The 27,040-nt window shown below is 36.0% G+C and overlaps 1 protein-coding gene and 1 pseudogene across 5 annotated transcripts; both read right to left on the bottom strand.

Moving 5' to 3' along the window:
• On the bottom strand, positions 1-4,069 carry LOC103721266 (annotated as a pseudogene).
• A 406-nt stretch (positions 4,070-4,475) lies between these two features.
• Positions 4,476-24,787, bottom strand: LOC103721260 (calcineurin B-like protein 3). Of its 5 annotated transcripts, none has more exons than XR_003388333.2 (10): positions 24,694-24,787; positions 22,173-22,327; positions 21,895-21,977; positions 21,467-21,526; positions 19,692-19,800; positions 18,907-18,959; positions 11,226-11,306; positions 10,020-10,199; positions 8,817-8,929; positions 4,476-4,894 (listed from the first exon to the last, which is right to left on the bottom strand). XR_003388333.2 is itself a non-coding variant. In XM_039129719.1 (10 exons), the coding sequence occupies exons 3-10, from the start codon at positions 22,294-22,296 to the stop codon at positions 4,828-4,830; spliced, it is 690 nt and encodes a 229-aa protein (XP_038985647.1). In that variant the 5' UTR covers positions 22,297-22,330; positions 22,434-22,516; positions 22,684-24,659; the 3' UTR covers positions 4,476-4,827. The 5 variants fall into 5 exon arrangements, 4 of the variants coding, with proteins under 4 accessions (XP_038985647.1, XP_038985646.1, XP_008809614.2 ...); XM_039129719.1 differs by lacking the exons at positions 10,020-10,199; positions 24,694-24,787 and adding exons at positions 22,434-22,516; positions 22,684-24,659 and having other exon boundaries at positions 22,173-22,330; XM_039129718.1 differs by lacking the exons at positions 10,020-10,199; positions 24,694-24,787 and adding exons at positions 22,434-22,516; positions 22,684-24,659.
• Positions 24,788-27,040: the final 2,253 nt, after the last annotated feature.

Here is a 27,040-nt window from a genome sequence, read left to right as displayed (position 1 = left end):
TTTGGAGGGGGGGAACAAAAAAAATATTGGAACAACTGTACTTCCATTTCATCAATAAATAGCAATAAACCAGTAGGTATAAATTCTCAAGCAAAAGAGTAATTTGGGGACATCTGAATATGCTGTAAAAGTGATGGCTTTGCAGCAGCACACTACGGGCCAAAAATTAGCTAGATGAAAGAAGCTAGACAAGTCATTTAATTGTAAAGTAACTCTCCATACTCGACCACATGCAAGATTTAGTAATCTGCCTAAAATGATTTACCATATCACACGTTTATGAGCACAGGATCCCCTAATGATAGGATTTCCTAAATTTCCCCTTTCTCCACTTACTCTTCATAACAGTAGCATAAAAACAAATTCAAGCTAACCGATGTCCAATTGTTGTATTGATATGATATCTCCCAAACAGGAGGTGGTGGAGATGCAGAGCACTTTTTGACATTTTGGAACAACCCAAAGATGACATTTTAATTTTCACTTAGTACAGACTGTGCAAGCTAACCATTTTCTCCATAAGCCTTTTTCTCCAATTCACTAAGTTCACCATATGAAGAGGGGGGGAAAAAAGCATAACAAATGAAGAATATTTTTTTGGGTTTCATACCCTGCTGAATAACCTTGGTATACATATTTTCCATCATAACTTTACATAATCAAAACAAAAGTTGAATGTGAATTGCATGTAATACAGCTGTAAATTAAAGGGCCAAACACATAGTTGATTGTCATTTATTTTCCAAATGACTAACTTATATTGTCTTCAAAACTCCTACATACATCTCCAGTAAGCGCCAAACTGTACATTTCTTCAGTAAAGGGATTGCCTCCAAATGTCATCATCTTGCAGAGTGAAACAATCACCTGTTGGATCTTGGTAGAATTTGTAAGGAGGTGGATATACATGCATTTACCCAGTTATCCATACTATTTGTCAAGCTAGTAAGAGTTTTCTAGCAGATATTTCCTAGACAACCCAGTTACTATCTTTGTCTACATCCCCATTGCCATAATACATCAAGCCAGACACCAGCAAGTTAATGATGCTATCAAAAAACAGTAACTCCTAAATATCAAGAGGACACCAAGTCACCACATGCACACCCAAAAGCCAGTATATAAACTCTCATTTATCTAGTCATATATGGAGATGGTGCAGTATGAGCAATGATGAGAGCAAGGGTACCAGAGAGAGGTCTTGAAACAAAATAGTCTGGATGAAATCAGGAAAAGGATTAAAAAAAATGTGCTGGTATAATATACAACCTTTGACAAGATTGAATGGTGAAGTATAATAAATAATCCAATATAACTAGAAAAGATCATTAATTTTGGTATTGTTAAAGATAAATGATAGAGGGAGAGTTTCAGGCTCATTCAAGTCACGCTCAATAATTTAAAAACTAACGAATCTGCATGAACACAAACTCTGGGATTTATAACTAGCTATATAATCATTTGATTCTTTAATCCTAATTTACCATTTCCAAGGTTCAAATATTAACAGTATATAAGTGGGAATACTCCCAGCTTTTTAATTCCCACAATACCCTTAATTAGATTTCTCCATTAAATGGTGTTCCACTCTTAATCTCAGAAAGTCTTCCTAATCATAGGTCCATTATGACTAGTAGTCCTCACCAAACTTACTACCTAGCAATCCTAATCTCTCTATCAGCCACACCCATGCTCTAATCCTAAAATTCTTGTTTTGAAATCAATGACCCTTTGCTTGCAATAACTACTTTGTTCAAAATAATGTTTAATTAATTTCAAGTCTTTCTAAAAAAGAGAATTTCGCTAAATTTCTCTCGAACCAAAATATATAGCAACCACATGCATTTGCATGCTCATTATATATCCAGACTTGAAGAAATTTCATAAATTTCAGTATGAAGCATGATGAAGAAAATGTGAGGCAAACCAAAATATCCAAGTGTCCTGATTCTTCATTTGGCTTCTTGGATGTAACATTAGCCATGATGCCAAGCAGTCTTCTTTGTATCAGTTCTTTTTCTCTAGCTCACAATCTTTGAAATTTCTCTTTACCAAGAACTGTTAAACTGTGAAACTCTGATGCAATATGGCATATGTGCAGGGAAGAAAAATACCTGACTACAAAGCCATTTCAGCTTGTAATGCTGCAAGTTCATCTTCTTCAGTGTATTTTTCTGTGGAACAGGGCAAGTAGGCTGCCTGCCTGCAGGAGCATACTGTATGGGCGCAGCAGGAGCAGTTGTAGCAGGCTGAAGAAGCTGTTCCTCCAACTCTTCAACTTCTGCTTCCAGTTCATCCTGCCATTGCAAAATATACATTTTGTCATGATGGAAAAAATATTACGGCTAAAATATACCAGGAGGGTAGAAGTGGGGATGAGATGATTACTGCATCAAAATCACCTGCTGCTCCAATAGGAGTAGATAGTGCTCCCTGGATTTGCTTCATGTTCTCTGTCTGCTCATTGATTTCATCCATAGTCTTGTCAACACCATTAATGTTACTGAAAAATTAATAAGCAACAAAGTCAAGTTCCTCAATATAAATAACTGTTAAAATTCTGAGAGTAAATCATTCAATGGAGGAAAATACAAGAAAATATTCAAGAATTTAAGGTCGAAAGCCATCATCAGGATTGAAAAGAAAAATATTACTTTATTCTCTAGTCAGAAATTCTGGAAGTTCAATTACATGCAGATTGAATATTTAGGGATGAAACTACAATTATACAACAAATAATTTTATTTATCGTGCATTGTGATCAGGAAATAAGATGGCGGAGAAATTGCTGATGCACATATGAAATTTGTCTGTCCTACAAAATAGTCAACCAAGAGCATGAAAAATAAAAAGATTAATATAAAACATCCTTTTTTGAGTATAAGGTGATTGTTACCCACTAATGTTTGAACCTGAGACCACTTACATGGAAAGATGGATGCCATCTACCTAAGCTACCAGCTGTTGGCAATATAAAAAAACTCAAAAGTACATAAGACAGAGCTACTAACGTTGCCTTTTGCATAGCCTTCATTGCAGCTGCCCCGGTTCTCAATGCCTCGACAGTTTCTGTTGTAGCTTTTGCACCTTCTAGCATCATCATCTGAAGTACAATTACTGCACCGGCACTGCACCGATCAATTTGAGGAATGAACAAGACGAAACCATCGAAAAAGAGAGATTTTTCATCAAGAACAATTACTCGCGCCGCGACTGCGCGTTCGAGGGAGAGATTGGGATCGGCCGCCCGTGGGAGTAGAGCGCGGGCGAGGCGGGGGTTTGTACGCGACAGGAGAGGGACCATGAAGTCCCCCCACGGAGGAGGGGAAGAAAGAGGAGTCCCTCCTGGGATTCATATCTCCCTTGCACTCCGATTCGCATTGGTAATGGGGCACACAACGAAGAACCTACTGGTGCTTTAGAGGAGATTAAGCAAGCACCAGTTAACGAAAAGATTATGGTCATCATGGAAAATATCTTGATTATATCAACTTATCTCTGCCCAAATCTAGTTTTTTCCCCCATCATAATGCAAGGAGTCCTCTGTTGACATTTATGCTTGTTCGAGTTCATCCTTAAAACTACCTTATCATCAAAGTACGAGGGATAAGTTTAAATCTGTATGAAGAATAATTTCTAAGATGTGGCTTGTTCCATTTGCTTCTAATGGAAATATATGTTCAATTAATTTCATGTTAATTAACTACATATTACTTGCTGATGTTACTAATTGCCTGCCAAATATCGACAATGGAATGATCTCTATTTTTCATACAATACAATGTGATACAGATGGTAGGGAACTTGGATTTTCCCTTTGCATTCACATGCCAACAATTGTATCTGGAGTTCAACTTTTTAGGGACTGCTTTCGTGATTACGTTGCGTTCAAAAATGCAATGATAACCTCGAATTCAACCTAATCAAACTGTGATAACAAGTGTTATTCCAATTTTTGCATCTTGTGTTTCAAAAATCGATTTCATATCATCAATACTGCTCTCGTAGAAGATGAAGAAGAAGGGGCTGAAAATGACCATTATGTTGACACGGGATTTAAAACGACATTAATGAAACACACTTTTCTTATCGCAGTACAAGCAAAATCTGCACGATGCACTTAAACCGAACATATATTCTAGGCTAATTACACCCAAATTCATTAGAGTTAAGCAAATAGAACAGATTACAATAGAATGAAAAACAAACACAAGTATTATAAAAAAAGTTACAGTTAGAATTCTCTTCAGATTGGGTCTAACAATCTCTAATATACCACTCAGGCATAGCATTGAGAACTAAACAGCCGAGTTAGCCCTGCAAAGATCTTCCCACAATTTATTTGTGAGCCTGTTCAGTAGTTTATTAACCCTAAGATTATTAACATACTGAATCTCTCACTTCCAGATGAACCCAAAGCACCTGTTACAACATCACAATATATGATCCAATTCTAGAAAAGCAGTGGAGGCCCATTAGCTTTCAAAGGAGCCTACCTGTTTATATTTTTCTTTGGAAAAAATAGATAATGTTCCCAGCACAGATGGGGTGCAAGTTTGCTAAGAATACAACCAAATTAATGCAAACTTTCCCATATGATACAAGCCCTTCAGAAACTGAAACAATTATAGATCACACTGCATGGATACTTAAGTAACATTTTCCACAAACGAAAACAGACAAAATAGAGTCAATACTTTTCTTGGCAACTAAGAATTTCCAGCAGTATTCTCCTCAGCATGGTGAAATTATGGTGCTCCTATAATCCAAACAGAGGTTAACAAACCATTATGAATATTGCTGCTGATCCCCTAAACTTGCACTAGATCAGAAACTCAGGTTGTCATCAACTTGAGAGTGGAAGACAAAACTTGGGAAGGGGGTGGTGATGTCCCTGTTTACAAAATACACAATAAGTAGCCAAAACAATAATAAAGCATATGCAAGAAGTTTCATCAAGTTCATTAAATCAACTTATTTTGCCAGAATTCAATAGTTAGCCCTAGCTACAATCCCCACAACAATATCGAACAACAGATTTTAATAAGCAATTAACATGAGAGACAAAATATGTAGATTTGTAATGTAAGGGAGGATGCACTAACACCACTTATGGAAATAGGCTACACCGACCAGCACAGGAATTACCAAAACTTGCATGATGTTTTTCACTTGTATGACGTTAAGCTCATTGGAAATGTTAGGTCATAAATTATCACCTTTTTAGGAGGGGCAAACCAGGTGGTGTAGTACAATGTCATGTCCAAGCTTCTATACCACATGATATGTCTAGGTTTCATTGGAGGTGTCATGTCCAAGTCAAAAAATGTTTCCATTTCAACAATCTTAAAGAGCATCTCATTTCACTGTACATAACAACAATTAAAAAAATGTTAACTGACAAGAAAAATGACCTCTAAAACCTTCACCTATTTGCTTTTCAACTGAAGGGTTGTTTTGTGGTTGTATGAGCTTAAGCTGCATCACCATAAAGAAAGGTCTCCCTTCCTGCCAACCAGTCTTCCAAAATTAATGGTAACCCCTTCTCACCTAAAATTGCCTTGGCCAAATTATCCCAGGCTGATATCAGGTTGGCAATGGTGGCAACTATATTGAGGGCTCTGCTTGTTATGGTAATTAGGCCAACACCTGATGACATGAGCTAACAACAGCCATGCACCATCTGTGTCCATGTTCGCAAAGTCACCCACAATGAATTATACCACGTGCTCCACCACTTGTGCAAACCCGTCAATTCTTTTTAATGACCGTATGTTCCATAGCATTTTGTTGCATAAGTGAATTTATTTGTATAGGGAAAGGTTTGCATGGAAAATACTAAGGAAGGCTAACTTCTAAAAGAGAGATGAAATTTACAAAATAAATTTCATTGTTTAGCAAAACAATATTGCTTTGTTGCAAGGATTACACAAGTGAGACATTTCTTGAATTCAAAACATAAAAATAAACTGCACTATTACTCAATTGCATTAAATTCTAGATCTGGAGGTTCTTTGTTACATATTCCAAACTTAGATCTTGAACGTAGCTAAGGTACTAGTTTAACATTTTCTGCAAAAATTCACATGCTCAGTGTGTTTTTGACATTTAGCTTTTAACATGGTAAATAGCTCGTATTTATATAGGGTTTTTTTAGCTAGGTTATATAGATGCAGAAGCGCCCTAATAATGGAGTTCCAGACTTGTAAAACTATATATTTGACTACATATGCTGATGTCATACTGCAGCTGTAGCAACACTACTCAAGTTTCATTCTGCTACTACATGCCTAATGTTAATTATATTCCCAAGTCAGATGCATAGGACTGGTTCAAGACTTTTTACCTCCTCCAAACACCATTAGCACTCTTGATTTCAATCCTTCACTTTGTGTCCTGACCATGGTTTCTTGTTTATTAACTTGGTGGATTTTCCTATGATGCATACTCAAATATTCTTTACATTTCTAACTCATGATTGATCATTCTTAAGCTTAACAATGAACTGTCTTGCTCTCCCTCTTTGCCCAGCATCCGCATCAAATTCTAGATTGACCTCATCTTTATTTACATGTCCTGTTTTTCATTGTTGCCCCTGATCCCCATACTTGGTGAACTTATCTCTATTAGGCCTGCCTCTCACCTTCACATCTACTATTCATCAATTGCTTTGACAACCCAAAACACTCATGACTTCTTGATCATGGTGTATTTTCTTCAACATCATTACAGTTCATGCATCAAATTTGGTGCTTCTGCCACTTATTACCATACCACCTTTCTTGCATTGCTCCCTTTTCAAAGAATTATTATGCACATCATGGTCAACTCATCATCGCAACCTTGTGGTGTCTTATCCATCTCGAGTCTCCTCCTCCAGGCGTGTTCAAAGAAGACTTTCACCTTCAATATTTTGTAAATACATCTATACTGTAGTATATATAAATTTAGGGCAATGTACACATTTAGTTATTCATTCTTTTGGTATGGAATGCATCTATAAGTGAAGAAACGTGGCGGGGGGTGATGTAACACTTTGTTGTTCATGTCTTGTGGGTGTCAACATTGAAGTGCTCTGAATTTGCTGCACACATGCAGATCTCCTAATTTGGAATTTTGTGATTTAGTCTGCTCATAATTCGTTTTGAACAATGGTAATTAAAAGCTTGCAAAGACTTCACCTTTGTATCAAGATCACCAGGTTTGCTAATTAACAGGTCATCATGCTAATCTGGTGTCAAAAGACCCCTATCACTTGGATACCAGGACTGTCCCCCGCAATCGTACATGGCAGGTAACCTAGGCTCTGATCCAAACTGATCTAGGACATTCTAGACAGTAGGGGTCTATAGGATCTAGGGAAGCAAGGCTTAAACCTATAGGTTGCTGGAAAGTGTAGCTTAGTAGCAAGTTTAGGGTTTTAAATATAGCAAAGGAACAACTTTTTTGGGGCTAGAAAGAGGGGGTCTGTTGGTGAATTATAAGAACAGATTCCAAGAGAAATAACAAAGATGGTAACAGCAGATTTGATTCTGCAGTACTACAGATCCAAGAAACTAGTGGTGTTAGGGGTAGCATGGTTAGGGTTTGAAGGGATCAACCACAGGTTGTGAGGGAAGGCTGTTAGGCCCCACTGCAGTACCAGAACAAGGTGTGCTATCACAACAACCCTGATCTGGCTCAAAATAGACACTGACAGGTTGTGTTTGCCTTCCACAGATGAATAGCAAGGGAATATCTTTGTGTGTGTTAGGTCCAGGCAAAGAGGGCCTAGTATGGTCCTGCTGCATATTAGTTCAAAGCAGAAACAATAAAACAACCGGGTCACAGAAAAACAAAGAATGGAAGCAAAACTGAAGGCAGTAGAAAGTAGTAAAAGGAGAGAGGACAATACAAAAACTCGCTCCGGTACCTAAGGAATCACACCTAGGCTTTAAAGACCTCAGAATGCCAATTAGTTCGCAACAGCAATAACAGAACAGCCAGGCCAGAGGAAATAAAGAATGGAAGCAAAAACAGAAGGCTGTAGAAAATAGTAAAAGGAGAGAGGATTAAGCAAAGTAGCTTCGGGACCTGAGGAATCACACCTAGGGTTTAAAGACCTCACAACTCCATTACAGAATCACACCACAAGAGCAAACAATACCAAAGATTCCATTCTTTCATTCATCATCCATCTAAAGTCTGATTACATCAACCACTAAGAGTCCCTTTTTAAAATTAAACAGAAACCCGAATTCAACTATTTTAAATCCCAAAACTGTCCTTATAAGGCATGGTTCCTGTCCACTATTACAGTAATTTGAACAGTGATAAACAATAGCACTACAGTAAATAGGTCTCATCAAGATAACAATTAAAATCTGAGATCTTTCAATCTCAGCCTTTGATTCTAAAAGACCTACTAAAAACTAAAAATAACTGGAAATAAACTGAAAAAACAGAAAAACGTTATAATTAAATCTAAGAAAAATCCCATGTTGCAGCCTTTTAATGCACCATGGCATGCTCTCAATCTCCATCACATTGCCTCATAAAGGCACAATATATGTTTTCTATGCATGTACCTTATTGATATTTAAATGTCTATAGCTTCATTTTATGCCAACCAGTCAAGATATCATCATAAGTAGGCAATACAAATTTTACGCATATATTATATGTGTGCTACGTAAATTCACAAATATGTCATATGCAATCTATGTAGCAGTTAAAAACAGAAATTTTAATTTTGATCAAAAATCATGTCATCTAATACGTATGATTATATTGAAAACAGATCAATAACAAGGATGCCACAAATCCAAGTGTGTTACTTGAGATATTGGAGGGTCATATTCTTTAGCAAAGAAGGATGTCTCAAGACAAGGCTACGCCACTCTTCCTTATCGATTCTTCCATCATGTTTTGTATCAGCTTCCTCAAATGTCTGAGATAAAAGAATAAGAAAGAGGCATCATATGCATCAGCCACAAATATTTATATCCCATGATAAGATGACAGTTAAACATGGAGAAACTTTCACAATATCCACAATGAGAAAATGTCAGTTCCACAGCAACATGGATAAATCATGATATCCATCTGTACTATTACAATGGTAAAGCCTTTAGAAGTAGGACTTTCCCTTATGATTATGTTAGTAGAAGGAATTTTCCATTTAGGGTGGCACACTGTTTCCTAATCTCCTTGGAAACTTGTCCCCTGAACCAGTTTCAGAAGTGTTCTCTTACTAATTTTTTTTGTAAGAGACCTGCTTCTGCATAACCACACCCAACATGTTTCCAGTAACCAAGACATGTAATATTAAGGTTTTTTTCTATTACTTTCTTTTTTGCAATGGCTTCTTAAGTAGTCCAAATTCCAATGTGCTTCTAAAATGAGCCCCAACTGGCTGAGAGGTGCTCCACCTATGCGCAATTTTGCTGCCCTTTGTAAATCTTTTCTTCTTAAGCACAGGAAAGGTCTGTAATAGAGTCCCAATGCAAAAGAGAGATGTTGGAATTGCTATCAAGTACACATAAGACCCACCTCTTCTATTTCTCAATAGAATATCATAGCCATCCTTGCAATATGCATGCATAATCTAGCCGACATATCAAGTATATAATTCTTAAAACAATCTGAACAAATGCACAGTAAGTCACATGTACGACTCTAGAATGAAACACTATCTTTTATAGATCAGCAGCAATATGGGGAACATGATCTAGTGAATTAAAAGACTAACACAACCTCCTAAAAACATTAATTATGGACATGCAATGAGGTGGACTAGAACATACTTATAGCTCTTAAATAAATTGACAGGACAAGTGTCTATAACCAGGTTTTGGTCATATAAATTCCTTTGAACTAGCTTCAGTCATAAGCACCTTAGACCTCTATCATCTTCATACTATATCAATTCTAAACTTTTGATGCATGCCATTACTCAGGAGCAGTTAACATTTTATTTCGCTCGACTTTGTATAACAAAATACCTTGCACTCCTTAGACCTCTTTCACTCCTTTCATACCTTGCACTGACCTGGCTGTTACAAGCACTTGAAGCATTTGTCTATGTTGAATTATGTTGCCTTCAGCCATGGGCATAGCTGAGTAAAGGGTGAGACAAGCATATTTCTAGTCTCTTCTCCTCTACTATGTTATTCTTTTTTCAGCCCTGTGTTCAATTATAATTTTGGCTTGGGGTGCTTCTGCACAACATATTTTACCAAGGAAGAACATATTAGTCCAGCCTCTCCTGCACCTGCTACAAACACATTAGCTGAAGAATAATCCACAGCACAAGTAACCACACAATGAGCAAGACAAAACAATAAAACCTTTGATGGCAATAAGCCCATTACAAAAGGATAGTTAAAACTCACCAAGGGGCATCATTGATAATAGCATTATAGTATTTGAATAATATATCAATTAATTGAATGCCCTATATCTCATCCATGCTCATAGGCAGTCAAGGACGAGTAGCCAAGAAGCAAATATATATACACACACACAAAGATAAAGTAAGCTTGCACTCTCCCAGAAACACTAGAAATAGTGTTCAATATGCACAAATATTGGGCATCACAATTTTGATGGACAAGATATACCCGGGAATCCATGCAAGATTCATTCACTTTTAACATATATCAGCTAATAAATCCCAACAGCTCGTAAGTCATCCACATGGGATGGTATTATGAATCAAGGGTCATAAGCCAATCTTCATCCTCTCACAAACCGTTAAGCATAACAACATTTGGAGAATTAAAGATAATTAAATTTAAGAAAAATATCAAAATTGAAGCAATCAAATTTTCCTAGCATGCAAATTTTCCTACATCCCAATGAAGATTTCCATCCTTCTTGTTATTGGTCTCCATAACATCTTCTATAGTTAACTCCTCACAATGGATAGGTTAATCCTTGGTTGCAAACAAAGCCATTATAATCAGACTCGTCACCAGGAAATGAGGGGAAAAAAAGAGAGTTGACTATCCATGAAAATGTATCCGTATCCTTAGTTGTTAGTGTTAGAGCTACATAAAGCACCTGTGTAACAATAGAAAGCAAATGAGCATAAAAACATGAATGCAGTTGTTCATGATTAACAAGGTGATTCATGCATAAACAATCCATTAAAGGTATCAGACAGCACAAATGTCACGGATATGCAAAAGAAGAGACAAATATATGGAAAGTGATTCAAAAATAAAGTTTGTTCAATATGCCACCTTGTCAATAATACTTTCTATGACTTCATCCGAAAGATTCATGCCCGATTCAGCCAGTGTAGCGACTACCATTTGCTTCACCTGTGCAACACAATCTTTAGTTGTATCTTATCACCAGACGAAACAACTCTAAGTCAATAGCAGAGGTCTATAAGAACCTAAATTAGAGATCAAGTTCTGTTGATCTCATGTTTGATAGGTTAATTTGATTCTAAAAAACATGTGAGCCAGAAAATAAAATGGAATGCACCTAAGATTAATATGACACATGGTTTCCCAGTTGGCATTTAACATGATTAAGCTATGGAAGGAAGACAAACCAAGACCAAGTAGGTTCATTCTCATGATGACTGTTCACAGCCCACAATCTAAGTTTCTTTAATTGTTAACAAAAAAACTGTAGTGTTGAAAACTGTGTTACATAAATTATTTGTAATTGGAGATATTAAAAGTCATGCAGAACAAGTCAGGTTATTCATGGAGTCTTACTAAATTACTTATCAAATAAGAGCTTTAGATAACAAATTTGGCTGAATATAGGGAAGTCTAACTTTGTCTACTAATTCAAAGTAGAAAACTATGAATTAAACTACAACGTCACTCCAAATCAAGTATTAATGAAGGAAAAGGTACAAACAGAAAGACCTTCCATATTTGATGCATGATGTAATCTGGATATGACATTGGAACAGTTGCATCATTCCTTGATATTTGACTAACTAAAGGTGTTTTCATTTCCATTAGTACTGAGATATTGAATCTTACATTAATATGTAACTGGCTTTTCTTTTCTAAAGTTAAATGCTTACATGAACTACTAGCCGCATGGGCCTTATTCTAGGCCAACATAGCAAGCTGACTGTCCCAGTTGAACAGGGCCAAAGCTGAGTTCTTGTGGACTTTATGCTGGCTGATCATTTCAATTTTACAGTTTAAAAAGGTCTTCTAGCCAAAAATCTTTAAGTAAATTTGCAGATCCAGCAGCAGCAAGACCACGCAATGTTGTTAGGAAGAAAATGGCAAGTGACGAAGAGGTTCCAAGCACATGAGTTGCAAATTTGAGGTCGTTTAGGTAGTTTGGTGGACTCTAAACGAAATACTGAAGGGTGTACCAGACGGCGACCGGTTTGATATGGTACAAGTCTACACCATAGCATTCTGGAGTGTACCGAAACAAGGAGAGACGGAGCGGGAGGCAGAGGAGAGAGAGGAAAAGAGAGAGAGTCAAAGAGGGAGGGGGAGGGGGAGGGAGGGAGAGAGAGGGAGAGGGAGGAAGGAAGGGAGCAAGAGGGAGAGAGAGGGAGAGGAAGGGAGAAGAGAGAGAGAGAGGCAGAGATAGAGAACTCGAAAGCCCTCTTCATCATAGGGGGGATGCTTTAATCCCTAGGCCACAAGGATAGCGCAGAGGGGAGGGTTTTGGTGTGGGGAGGGGCATGTGGGAAGGGGAGGGTTTTGGTGTGGGGAGGGGGGCGTGGGAAAAGGGCAAGCATCGAGGAGGGGCGTGCCCCAATCAGTCGCGTGCACCGAAGGGGGCAAGGGGGCCTTTTAACCAAGCCCCGGGGGGGGGGGGGCGGGGGAGCTAGTTTAATCAAGGGGTAAAGTGGTAAACTAAGATTAAAACCAATTTGGCCTATTTACCAAGCCGACAGGGCAAACAATCCTGGTTCACCATCAGTTCGATCTAGAGTGGTACAGCCAACCATGCTCCTAACAGCTTAATCTTCAAACATGAGAGGTTGTGGAGTTGCCTTGAATTATAAGTTAGCGAACAAGTTGAATTGAGGTTTAAAAAGGATCGTATAAGGAGAGGAGACTTTGTCAAAGGATTGGGAATGATGAACTGAAAATTTAAGATAATACAAACAGAATTTGATGTAAAGACTCCAAAAATGTTTGCATGAACAAAGGATATGATTTTATACTTTTACGATATGTAAGTACATGACCAATAAAGGATTCATTTTAGTCAACCCAAAGAACTAGCAGTAGACCAAATTTAAGAAAAATTTGTAGCAGCCCTTGTAACTGCTCTGATATAATTTTAAGACAACTAATAATTAGTTCATTTTTGTGTTTCCAGTGAAGGTTTCCTGTATTTTTCTCTTGTATGCTCCTTGCACCAAAAAAAACTTATAAATATTACCCAGATAACTCACATAGGCAGCACAAAACATCAAACAAAAGAAAGTGACTAGGCAGAAGCATTGAAAAACTTAAAGTATAGATGGCAAACTGTAGTGCACATAGAAGGCAAATGAAATCCACAAAGGAACATGATATCGATAGGTGAGATATTTTAACTTCATCATGAACATAGAGCCAAATATTTTGGAGTTGCTGGTTGGGGCATTTATCAAACAAGTTGTTCTCATTACTATGCTTCTTTATGTAGAAAGATGAAACCATAAAAAATAAACCTTTCTTAGTGACATGGTAATATGCCAGACAGTGTCTGCCGAACCGGGCTGAACCGCCTGATTTGGGCAATGCCAGGCCGACCCAGTGTGAAACCAAGTCGATTCGCCTAATAATTTCGATTCCGGCCCCATACTGGCTGGAACCTCTACCAAGCCAGCCGGTAAGTGTTCGAACCGGCCGGAACCAGTCGATTCGATGCAGACTTAGTGCGAACTGGCCGATTCGACCGAGTCAACCTGATTCCGAACCGAATTGACACTGTGGATAAAGCATTAGGTTGTCTGTCCGGAAGGCTGAAGCCCTTCGGCCATTCCGACAACATTTTGAAAGTGGCGGCTCTCTCCGCTGCTTGCCCTTCCCAAATACTCCAAACACAACATCGATTCAAGCTATCAAAAGGAAGATCCAAGGCTAAAAATAAGGTGTGCTTTCTCTCCTCTATCTCACTCTTTTTTTGAATAAGCTTGAAAAAATAATCAAAAATTGCAAAATAAGAAGACATCATGCCAAAATTTTTGATTTAGGCTTAATTTTTTTATATGTTGTAGATCTATAGATGATCTACACGATGACATAAAAATTTTTAATTTTTGAATTATATATAATTTTTTAAAATTAAAAATATATTTTTAGATTAAAAATAAAATAAATAAAAATTTAAAAAAATATAAAATCAGAAACATATTTAGGGTGTGCAGGCTACTCTCCATAAAAATTTGGTGTCCAGTCATTCAAATTTCGATGTGATCATGCGCCCAGTGACCTAGCCTAAATTTTTTAAATACTAATATTTAAAAATTATTTTTAAATTCAAAAAATTAAAAATATATATATAATATGAAAAATTAGTAGTACGTGTTACAGAATTAAGAAGAATTTCTAAGGTAGAAATCATTATTTTTTGAATTTATGATATTTAAACATATTTTAAAATTAAAAAAATTATTAAAAATATATAAATAAATAAATAAATGAAATTAGGGTTATGTATTGAATAAATCAAATGTATTTTTTGAGGTAAAAAAATTATCTCCATCGTAACCAAATTTTGCTATTTTTAAATAATCGATAAACTAACGTACTTGATAAACCTGCAAAAATTGAACCATCAAGAAAAAAGGACTCAGAGCTTGACATTGGCTGGGATTATAGGCAAATACTCTCGTGCCGGCACCATTGAAAGTGCAACTGGTACAATACAGAGTTCAAGAAAAAAGAGATATCTAGGTTGTAGTACTTAGCTAGTGGTTACCCCAACGTATCTATGTGCCAAAAATACCCATAGAAGATTCAGTAGCTATGAAGAAGCACTTCGCTGATTTTATAGAAGCGAAGAAGAGGATTGCCAAAAAGACGAATGTGGACCGCCGCGAGGCAAAGCCACTTTTCTATCACTCCAAGAAGTAAGAGGAGGTGTCTGCTCTAAATAACGAGGCACATATCAGTAGCAGCAAGATGAGGTAGCCAAGCATAGGGCTCAATTTGAGCCCTCGTACTACGAGTTGGTCTCCAGTTTTGTGAGCAGCAGAGCAAATCCAGAGTTGAAGAGGACCTCAGTCAAGAAGGCCGTCAGCAGAGGCAGTGGCTAGTATGTATCTATATTAGAGCTTTTGGTAGCAAAAAAAAAAGTCATCCAGAGAGATTTCTCCGGGAGCAACAATCCATTATTTAGATCTATATGCATTCTCCAGCAATGTTTCGAAGCAGCAAAGAGTTGACTTAATGCCGAAGAAAGATAAAAAGAAGAATATGTAATGAGCTATCGAATTCTACTCCTGATAAAATCTCTCTAGGTGACTTTTTTTACTGCCAAAAACTTCCAGCATAAATACAATCCGGCCACCACCTACGCTAACGGCCTCTCTGACTGAGAGCCCAAATCGAGCCCTATGCCTCACAACCTCATCCTATTGCCACTGATCATCCAGGCTCAACTGCATGGCAGCATGAATCTGTGCCTTCTTGTCATCTAGAACGGACGCCTTCTCTGACTCTATGGAGTGATAGAAAAGTAGCTCTGTCGCTCAGCACACCTCCGCCTTCTTCTTGGCAACCTTCCTTCACTGTTCTAAAATCAACGAAGTACTTCTTCATTAGCTGTTGAACCTTCTGTAGGCATTTTTGGCGTATGGATACGTCAAAATAACCACCGGCCAAGTCTGTTTCACCCTGGTTACCCCTCCTTTCTTAAACTCTGTGTTGCATAAGTTGCACTTCCAATGGTGGCGGCCCGAGAGTATTTGCCCATAATCCCAGCCAATGTCACACTCTGGATCCTTTTTTCTTAATGACTCCATTTCTACAGGTTTATCAAGTACTCAGTTTATCAATTATTTAAAAATAGCAAAATTGTATCACGATGATAATTTTTTTCTTCAAAAAATACATAATCCTAATTTTTTTTATTTATATATTTTTAGTATTTTTAAATTTAAAAATATTTAAATATCATAAATTCAAAAAAATATGATTTCTACCTCATAAATTACTTCTGAATTATGTAATACGTACTACTAATTTTTTATAATTTTTTTGTATTATTTATATAACTTTAATTATTTTTAAATTTAAAAATAATTTTTAAATATTAATATTTTAAAAAATTAATTTTAGTTCAGATCCATGTAAAACCCAACAATGGATGCTACATATATTTTTCTAAGCCCTCAGGTATGCAACAAGGCCACTTATTTCTCAATTTTTTTTAAACTTATGCCTAGGCCACTTGCGCATGATTGCATCAAAACTTCAATAAATGAACACCAAATTTTTATATAGAGAATAGCTTGCATACCCCTAAATATGTTTCTAATTTTACATTTTTTAATTTTTATTTATTTTCAATATATATATTAATCCAAAATTATATTTTTAATTTTTAAAAATTATATATAATTCAAAAATTAAAAAATTTTATGTCAGCTTGTAGATCGTTCATAGATCTATAATATATAAAAAAATATCTAAATGAAAAATTTTGGCATGATGTTTTCTTATTTTGCAATTTTTAAGCTATTTTTTCAAACCTCCCTAAAAAAAAAGAGGGAATGAGATAGAGGAGAGCAAGCACACTTTATTTATCCTTAGATCTTCCTTCTGATAACCTGAATCAGTATTGTTTTTGGAGTATTTGGAAAGAAAAAACAGCGGAGAGAGTCGTCGCTTTCAAAATGCTGTTGAAAAGGCCCAAGACACATGATGCTTTAAAAGCATCAAGTGGAGTCCACAGTGTCAACCCAGTTTGGAACCAGGTTGACTCGGTGAAAACAAGCCGATTGGCACCGAGTCTGCACCGAACCGACCGGTTCGGACACTTACCGACCGGTTCCGGTCGGTGTTCCGGACGGCTCTATAGAGGTTCTAGCTAGTACGGGGCCGAAACCTAAATTATTAGGCGAACCGACCCGGTTTCGCACCGGGTCAGCTCAGCACTACCCAAATCGGGCAGTTCAGTCTGGTTCGGCAAACATTGGAGTGAAGTGAGACACAAGAAACTAAATGAAAATAATATATTGAATATATTTTTCATCGCGAAGAACGAACTGATTGTAAAATTTTAGGTACATAACTGCCTCAAATAAGCCTTGTTCTTATGTTTGATATAAATAAATATATATAGAAATTTACTTGATAGTTGATTGTTTATTTCTAACAAAATTCTACCTCCAAAATTTAAAGGGCTGAAATATCAAGTACAGGATTGGTACAGTTTTATTTAGATGAAACCTCAAGATCATTTGGATGGGTAATAACGAGCAGAGATGGCTAGCTGAAACAAACAAGGTGCCTGAAAGCTATTATAATTAAGGATCATAAAAATATTCTTAAAGTAGAACAGGGAAAGTTATGGTCTCATATGCACAATACTCGAGTTAGTAAATGTGAACCATTGACTAGGAGGAGTAATCAAGTTGAATGGCGTTCTGTTTTAAAAAAGATATGAAACCAAGAGGAACATGCGTTAAATTTTGAGAGCCCATGATGGCGTCAAAGGGTTCCCTGAACAACCACATGACCAGACTACTCAGCAACTAATGCACCCATAGTCCACCAGGCCAAGTTTTGACTTCCAAAGCAACAAATTCTTCATATGTTAAAAAATGTACAAATTATGTCGACATCCTAGTTTAAAACAGCCTTCAAATATCTAAGAGAAAAAAAATTGCATGAACGTATTTAACAACAATTGGCCTTCAAAGATACACATCAGCATGAACATCAGCAGACCAGCCTATTTTAAAACAGAGCAGCAAACTGTCTAATGCCAAAATCAATGTGTTTGCTCAATTAAAAATAAGTTCTATTGCACCAGATAGTCCAATTTGTATAGTTGAAATTTTCACCTCACCAAGTAGTTTCTCATAATTAAGTCAAATTCTAGAAGCATCTACAAGTCTCAGTACAAGTTTCCTAGAAGTTACATTGAAAGAGATGAAATTTACAATTCTAATTATATGACTCATCTTGCTGTGGTGTTATTTCATAGAAACTGGGTCCAACCCGAAGGCCTTCTAGCGTGACTCCAAAAGAGATGTTTGCTGAAGCAGATGCAAGGTCGGTGAAGACATGGCAAGCCCAACAGATGGCTAGTAAAAAACAAAGGCTAGCAAGAAAGCCTCCTAAATCACTTAGTAGACGCTCATACTGACAAAATAGTGTGAAGAAATTAGTTTGTAAACTAGTAAGGTTATCAAGTGGTATACTAATCATCCTTTGAGTATCCAAAAGGTAGTCAGAACTCCATTGAGGCTGATTTACCAGTGAACCAGCCAGAACCAACCCAAACAAGCAGCCACAGATCAGTCCTGTACTGCTTCGTACTGAGCTTAAGTGTATTTTTTACACTTTTCATCCCTGATTTGAGCTATACTGAACAGCACCCAATGGCAATATGGTGCATATATGGTCTGCACCTCAATTTTAAAAACCTTTAACAAGGACATCTTAAAATACAAATGAAGAAAGATGCTGCATAAGAATCTAGACGATATTTGTTACTCTAAGCTAGTAGACAGCATATTGCAAGTGAGCAAATCAGAGACTCTGAAAGCAATCCATACACAAGAAATAAGAGAAATTCAGCTTCCATTTAGAAAACAGTAAGGAAAAATTATATTAACCCGGCATACTACAGGTAATGTAGAGGGAAAGATTTGAATTTGGTGTATCCAGACCTTAATCATATACAAATGAAATGGAAGGGCACCCTAGTATTCAATGTTCAATAAAGAGCAATACACATGTTCAAATAAACATAGCGTACCTCTTGTCTTTCAATAAACCCTTGCTGCTTGAGATCATACAGTTGGAAAGAAACTACAAGTTAATATTGCAAAAGTTTAACTTTTGTATTTCATAATTCAGTCAACAAGTCAAGATAAAATTTGAAGTAAAGAAAAAAGGGAAATGTATAATATGCAAAAAGCATGGGCTGAAAGTTCTCAATGCACTTGTTATCGTAAGGCAGACTAAAACACACAAACATGCACAAGCATGGCATTCTGATTTCGTGAAGTGCCACTCTGATTTAACCAGAAACCCTGACTGTATAAGGGAAGTTGAACCCATCTCAAGTCTAGAAATTCAATAGATCAAGACTTAACTAATCGTTAAAGGATCACATATCTCAATAACTTATGTTTTTTTGGTGTAACAATCCAATGATTGACAAACATCCACATTCCAAAGTAGCTGAACATGTTCTTCTACAAAATCCTTTCCATTCAACATGTAATGATATTTTGGGTACAAAATGGTACTCACAGCTTTCATATTTACAATTCCAGGAATTACTCTCAGCATGATCCTAGCTTTCAAGTGCTTTAAACAGTAATGAAGGTTTTAACAAAAATAGTTGTCTATCAAGAATGCCTGAGATTATAAATCTGCAACTAAAGTCATATATCTGTTCTTCTCATGCATTATTTAACATAAAATAATAGTAAACATAGTACAAGTTCAAAAATGATAATTGGCCCAATGGACACATTTGACAATCAAATACTTGCACAATTAAGACATTCATGCAGTGAAATACTAAACACTTACACTCTATCTTATCGTCAATTGGGGCATTTGGATGAAATACAGAAAGAGCACGTGCAAACTCTTCAAATCCTAGAATTCCATTGTGTTTTGTATCAAACAAGTCAAATACCTGTAACAATTTAAAATGTGAAACTTCAGAACAAATTTTCATAATAACCGGAGCATAAAACTATCACATATGCTTTTACATAAAGATTACTGTTTTTTCATTGCTATGGTTTGTTATATTGCTTACTTTTGTAATCTTTATCTCGTATTCTAAGCATGCTATCTGACTTTTTAATGCTAATGCATATGTATTACTTTATGTTATACACTACAGAATAATCAAACATGCATATACTTCTGATAGAATATTATAAATTACTTTTTTTCACTTTTTTTAACATAGAAACAAGACTTAGGATATTTAGAAGTTTAGATATGCATTAGCAATAGTGCAGTACATGGCACAAAAAATGCCAGAGCATGGCTGGCATTAGCATGGCATGCAGCAACTGAAAACCTTGCAGACAAATCGGTTAGGTTATGAACATTTACAGACCTTGATGTGATGGGACCAGACCTGGACACAGTAGATTGTCTATAATGATCAATGGTTAGCTATCTTATTCATGACAAACGATGGCTTTCTGCTTGTGGAGACTCAGTCTCGACGATGAGAAACACCAATGTAGGAATACTGGCGGTCCTAGTTTCATGTGCGATAAGGTAGTTGAAACAATTTCGTCTTCACTTAAATTGTAGAACTTTCGATCAATGATAGCCTCATTGATTGATTGAGCTGAAAGGCTAATCCCTATAACACAATGTTTCACTAGGAAGGTCGTTTGATGGATAACAAACACAAAAAAAATAAAAATATACATAAAAGGTGACTAAGATTTTACTTTGCTCTTCAGCAGTCAGTTTGATTTAGAGTTGAATAAAAAAATTTGGTGATTGCTCCAGTTTTTCAAAATTCAAAGAAAGAAAAGAGTCAGTGGACTTTTGTAATTTTTCATATATAAGCACTGAGATATTTTGATTTGCATTCAAGTGACTGCTTTCTTTTATGCAGGTTGCTAGTACCATCTTGATGCTGAGTTGTCAATATGTTCTTTGTCTTGGCTCTTTTATTGAATTCAAATGTGGAGTTTGATTATTAGTTAGAAAAGAAAAGAGGAGGGGGGGGAGGAACACATGCGGACTTAGTAACATTAATAGATTGTTGAATGTTGATCCATCAAAATGTTTTAAAATGGGAATGATATCGCAGAACATTCAATGATTTATATTATAAAATAAAAATCCATCTGTTACATATTTGAACCTAAAAGGTACATAGCAGGAATTATAGCTGGAGTATGGTTAGAAAGAGGTTATGACAGAATTCTTGTTGCTCGCATTCCAAATGGCACAGTGAATAGGTGCTGGAAGCTTGGGAGCATGTTCTGCACTATAACTAAAGTGATCCACATCCTTGCTTCTAAATATTAGATTATCATCAATTGGTGGGTGTTGTTTTTGTGATAGGTCACACAATATCCAGTCTTAGCAGATGAAGCTCAGAAATGGCCTATCATGAGATCAAGTGGCAAAAAATTTAAAAAGAAAATGTCTAGCCATTTGTCTTGAAGTTTAAAAGAATAATATAACACTTAAAAGATTTTTGGATATGAAACATATGATGATGTTACAGGACCGCAATGAGGCTCTTTTATGAAAGTAAAGACACAGCATTGGTGATCATATGATAATCTTAAACATGAATAACAAGTTCTAGATGGGCATACCCGATCAGCAAACAAGCTCTCCTTTTTGTTTGTTTTGAACAAAGCCAATTGAAACTCTTCCTGCAGCAAGATAATTGAAATAACAAGACAGATTAATTGAACATTGTAATTTTTCACTGGAAAAGAAACCATCACATCTCATGTTGATGGAGTATCGGTTCAATCACTTAAGGGTTCCAACAGGTGATAGATAAAGCGAAGACATGGAATTTATGTGCTCGAGATTTAAAACATCAAACAAAGATCTGGTGAAGTTCCAGAAAAGAAAAGTTGTTCCATATAATTCAAAAATATTAGCAAATAGCATTAACTGATAGGTGTGTGTATATATATATATAAAAAGTATTGTAATTAGATACATGAAATTGCATGATGAGAGTAGCACTAATTTTTATGATAGGATATTAACTACTAAGTGAGGTTCTTACCTTGTTTATCAACCCGTCATCAATCACAGCACTGCTGATCTTTTTAAACAGCTCATACAATGCTTCAATTTCACTTACACTAACTGAAAACAAATGAAGCAAATAGAGTCTCAGTTGAGCTGGCAATATTCTTTAATTTACACTAAGATCAGATAAGTAGGCTATATGACAAGAATATAGCTATTCATATTGAAAAGTCAGGTGCAGGATGAGCTATAAGAATCATATTCCCATGCCAGTTGATGTCAATAGTAACTTCAAAGTAGTATGTAACTTACAAACTGTTTCCCTGGCCAAAAGTTCAGGATCTTCGAGGCCCTTTGACTGCTTATACAGGTCAAGATCGCAGCACTTTAACAGAACAGCAAAGAAGTGCTTAAATCCTTCTAGGCACTGCAACATGATATCCTCCGCTCATCAACACACTCCATACCTGCTGTTGGGGAAGAAAAACAATAAATATTTTACGTAATTGTAAAGCAAAATGAACTTCTGGTATACAACTTGACAATAATTAGGTAGGTAGGAATAAGAATAACCTTTTAACCATTTATAGCTTCTCCTCACCCAAGCCCAAATGCAAAGGATCACAAAAAAAATAAATAGCAACTCTAAACCTTACCTGGAATTGCATGGCTTCATTAGTCATCAATCTCATAGGAAACACAATTAAGGTATTAGTTGTTACAAGAAATTTCATGAAGGCCATGAGAAATTTATATATTTGGTGCATGCTTGCATCTGTATTGAAATTGCAAATGATACGGTCAGAAAGGAAGGTACAAGAACCTTTCATGCTGTTTCGAATAAGATCAGCATCCTTCTTATTACCAAAGGCAGACAGTCATTAGTGGCTGCAAATGACCTATTTGACTATATTTTGGCTACTCCATGTCCTAATATCAGAACACTGAAAATGAATAGCAATTCTGCCTTGTCTGAAATAGCAAGAATCATCATTTTTTAGGCCTTGCAGGGTGCTAAAGGAAATTCTGTAATTGATAGCTATAACAAGTTAGCATATTTGGTATACATGCAGGTCTACTAAAACTGTAAATAGGACAGTTGGAAAGGAACAATTCACGAATCCTTTATGATAATTCAGAGACATTGCGCAACCAATATAGGGTTTGACAAGAACTTGGTGGGTACGCACAACCTTCAAACAAGCACAGGTCCACCTTGCTTGAGCCCAAATGCAAGGGCTCACCATAAAGGTACGAAAAGATAGACTTTATTATTCCTTGACCTTTCATGAAACTCTTATGTGGATTTTAAAGAATATTTCATAATGTGTCATGAACGAATTATGAGTGAACCTGTTTGTACCTTAAAATTGTACATGGAGCAGTTAAGGAGGAAGACCCATCAATCAAGTATGAAATTTCAAGCAAAACAAGCATCCATGTACGACCAGAAAAAAAATTTGATGGGCACAAGTGTGTTATCCATACAGAGTTTGTCCTCTCCCTCAAACACAAGGGATTCCTTAGAGTGACTGGTGACTCTGAACCTTATCCGAAATGGCAATACCATCAACATTCATTGACCTACCCATAAAATAAATTAAGCTGTTAAAGACATTCCACGATGTGTGATAAGACATAGACAAATACAAACATATGGAGCTCGTGCTCTGCCTGCAAGGAAAATTCAGGCCGAAAAACATAAGAAATAGGCAAATCTGGCCAACTTTGCAACGCAAACCAATTATGTCGCCCAATAATCAAACACTTTGGACTCGTTTGGTTCGTGAGAAGAAATTTTCCTCACTAGAACATTTTTTTTGGGAAGATGAATCGTGGGAATATGATGCTTGAAAAATGGATTTTGGCATGTTTGGTTGATCATAGAAAAGTGGCAATTTTTAAAGTGGCTTATGTTTGATTGAGCATCTACTTTTCAATGAAAATTATATGAAATACCTATTATACCGTTAATAAAGGAAAAAACCTTGCCCATGAATTTTGATGGTTTAAGGATACTTTTGAAGAAGAAAAAAAGACTAATTTTCAACTGGTGGAAAAGTAGCTTTTCCATATCCCTCATAAAATTTTCTTTTCCATAAAATATGAGAATCTTATCTTCATAAGATTGCTACTTTTCCATCTCTCTCTTTTGAAAACTCCAACCAAACAAGAGGTATTTTTTATTTTTCCGTTGACCACACGTTTTTTTCTTCTTTTTCTACGAACCAAACGAGTCCTTTGAGGAACCTTTTGTCAATCAAATGGCACAGGACCTCAAAAGTTGAAATTTTGCAGTGCATCTACAGGGGAAACTTAGAACTCTAATGACGATGGCTTCTACATAAAGCTCTTACAATCGTGATGACAACCATATGCTTCCTTGTTTACTTTTTTTCTTCATCTTTTTATTCGGGAATCATTGGAAGGTCGGGGGAATCAAACCCATTGGATCCACATCTACACTTTTTTCATTCTATTTGCTTAATTTCGCTCCAATATCTCCTCTTTCTTTTTCCCTTCTAGACTAAAACTGCATCCGATCCACACACAAATAGAAGAAACCCTTAAAAATCCTCCACCAAGCCAGTGATACAAACCCTAGAATTTCCACAAAGCAATCAAACGATCAAGCTCGCTTCAAAACCCACTAAAAAAAACGAACTTTTTCCACCCGAAATAGATCTAGAACACGAAATCCAAACGCGTCAGCTTTGCACATCGAAGCCGGCATCCCCGGTGCCCGAAGAATAACCGATCCCACGGGAGAAGAACAAAAGATATAAAAGATTCAAAGGTGGGAGAAGAGAGAGAGAAAGAGAGAGATTCTTGCCTTTAGACTCTCCAGGGGGTGATAAAGGGAGAGAGCGGAATTTGCAACATTGTCTCCCTTTTTCGGTCCTCCAAACCTCGGAAACATCTGCCCTATTTATTATTTTATTTTTTTATTTTTATATTATTTGTTTCATGGGTATTATTATATAATTTCCTTTTTGAAGGCTATTATCGGTATTTTACGTGGCAAATGACGAGGATAATTGGGACGCGAAACTTACCCGTGTAGAGATAAAATCTCGACACCAGGATGACATGCAAGAACGTCGGTTCCGGATGCAAAAAAAAAAATTTATTTCTTTTTGAGTTTAGGATGAGCTAATCCTTATTTTTTCAATTCGATACTCACAGAATTCTTAAGGACTCCAACTAGAACCGAAACCTACTGTTTTATCCAAATAGATACTATCCGAGTAAACACACGGTGATAATTAGTTTTCTCTCTTCAATTCTAATTTGTGATTGTGTATTGGCGTTTTATTTGGGCTACCTCGGCTTAGACATCGAGCATGACTTGCGTTTCGGATCCTTAATGTGCTGCAGATTAAATTAAAAATATCCAGATGCCAATTGCTATATATATATATATATATATATAATTAATTAGGCTTCATTCAACTGAAACTTTAATTAAAAGTAAAAATAATAATAATAATTAATAATATGGAATGGGACGTGCCACCGCCCATACTATTCTTAAAAAGCCATCACTCTCCCAGCACCACATTATTATAATATAATTATATTTTATATATATATATATGTGTGATTAAATGTTAGGACTAATGTATCTCATCCCTCGTTCTCATCATCTCAAAACGTCACTCTTCATCACAACATTGGATCTCAAAAAATTTGAGAAAAAAATCATTAATTGTTGGAACTCATGCCTATGCTATTTCACTGTCCCTCCACAAGAGCTCTCTCTCTCTTGGTTATAATGGCACTATGTTAGATATAAAAATATTTTTTTCTTTTTTTTTTCAAAGCTCTTCTCCTTTACAATATTTACTTATCATTTCGATAAAAAAAAACTAATTAATTATTATGATGTAATAAATACAAAGTGGGATAGAAAAAATACAAATGTTAATGGAGTAAACAACTTGGCCAAAAATAAACAAAAAGTTACATAGGCGCCCATCCAGAAATAAATAAAAATAATTGAAGAATAAACACTAAACCTTTCGACATAAATATAAATAGCCTAGAATAAACACCTAGTCTATGACGATAAATAGAAATATCGTAGAAATAAATATAAATTGGACCCTCAACCCTTGGATAGGGTAGAGCTCATTTTCGACAAATAACAAAGAGTTGGAGGATAAATATAAAGTTTGGATGCAGTAAACATACAAGAGGGTAAAATAAACACAAACCTTGCTAGAGTAAATAAAAACTTGCCAAAAATAAACAGAAATCTATATGGGTGCTTACCACCTTCCTACACTCCTCTCTACAAATAAACAGAATTACATCTACAGAATAAACATAAATACCGCTTGGATAAACAAAAACAGCCCAGAATAAATACCTAGCTTGTGGTATTTCTATTTATCACTGCAGATATTTATTCTAGTTTATTTGTATTTATTCAAGAAGTGTTTGTATTTATTCTATAGGTATTTCTATTTATTTTTGGAGGGGAGTGAAGGAAGATAGTGAGCACCCATATAGATTTCTATGCATGACATATACACAGTTTAGATTGATCTGTAAAGAATGCAGCATAGTAAGATTTTCAAGATCTGGAAATTTGACAATCTCATTCATGGCTATAAATTTGAACAAATTATGCTTGGAATAATTTCAGTTCTCAGGCATCTATCTAACACACAGGAAAAGTTGTCTGATAGAATTTTGCTCACTGGTGAATAACAAGATCAAAGATATCGTAATTTATTTTGTAAGAAAAAAATTAGCATTTTATCGGTCAGAACTTTGTTATATTATAAATTTGCTTCGATATTGTTTAGCAGATTCATTTGTTGCTGCTCCGCTAAGGAGACTCGTAATCTTCATATAGAAAACATTTTGCTCATCCAAGAACTTTTTTGTGTGAATATTGCACTGGGTAGATGCAAGTGGATATTTCTGTGTGTCCCATTTCTGGACGTAAATACTTCATCCCCCCAGCTACTAAAAGTTTTTGGTGGAAGTCCCTTCTCAATCATGGCCCCTCTTGCATTGTAGGGTTTTACCTTCTGAAACCGCAAATGAACCTTAATAACAAGAATAAATCCGTCTCTCTAGTCTCCTCTTTTATTTTCTATAGTTATTTGCATTCTAATGATCATAATCAATTGAATCGAAGCTTTGAGTAGTTTGCTACGAAAAAGATT

The sequence above is a fragment of the Phoenix dactylifera genome, chromosome 9 (genome assembly GCF_009389715.1).
Source record: "Phoenix dactylifera cultivar Barhee BC4 chromosome 9, palm_55x_up_171113_PBpolish2nd_filt_p, whole genome shotgun sequence".
NCBI classification, from domain to species: domain Eukaryota; kingdom Viridiplantae; phylum Streptophyta; class Magnoliopsida; order Arecales; family Arecaceae; genus Phoenix; species Phoenix dactylifera.
This window is presented reverse-complemented; position numbering and strand designations above follow the sequence as displayed.

What these genes read in the sequence shown, in the direction of transcription:
- LOC103721260 (XM_008811392.4), bottom strand. Translation starts at nt 22,296, where the DNA reads ATGTTGCAGTGCCTAGAAGGATTTAAGCACTTCTTTGCTGTTCTGTTA. An exon ending in GGTTTATTGAAAGACAAGAG is followed by an intron (nt 11,307 to 18,906) that starts GTACGCTATGTT and finishes TGTGTTGCACAG; the next exon opens with GTGAAGCAAATGGTAGTCGC. An exon ending in TAGAAAGTATTATTGACAAG is followed by an intron (nt 8,930 to 11,225) that starts GTGGCATATTGA and finishes CTTTTATCTCAG; the next exon opens with ACATTTGAGGAAGCTGATAC.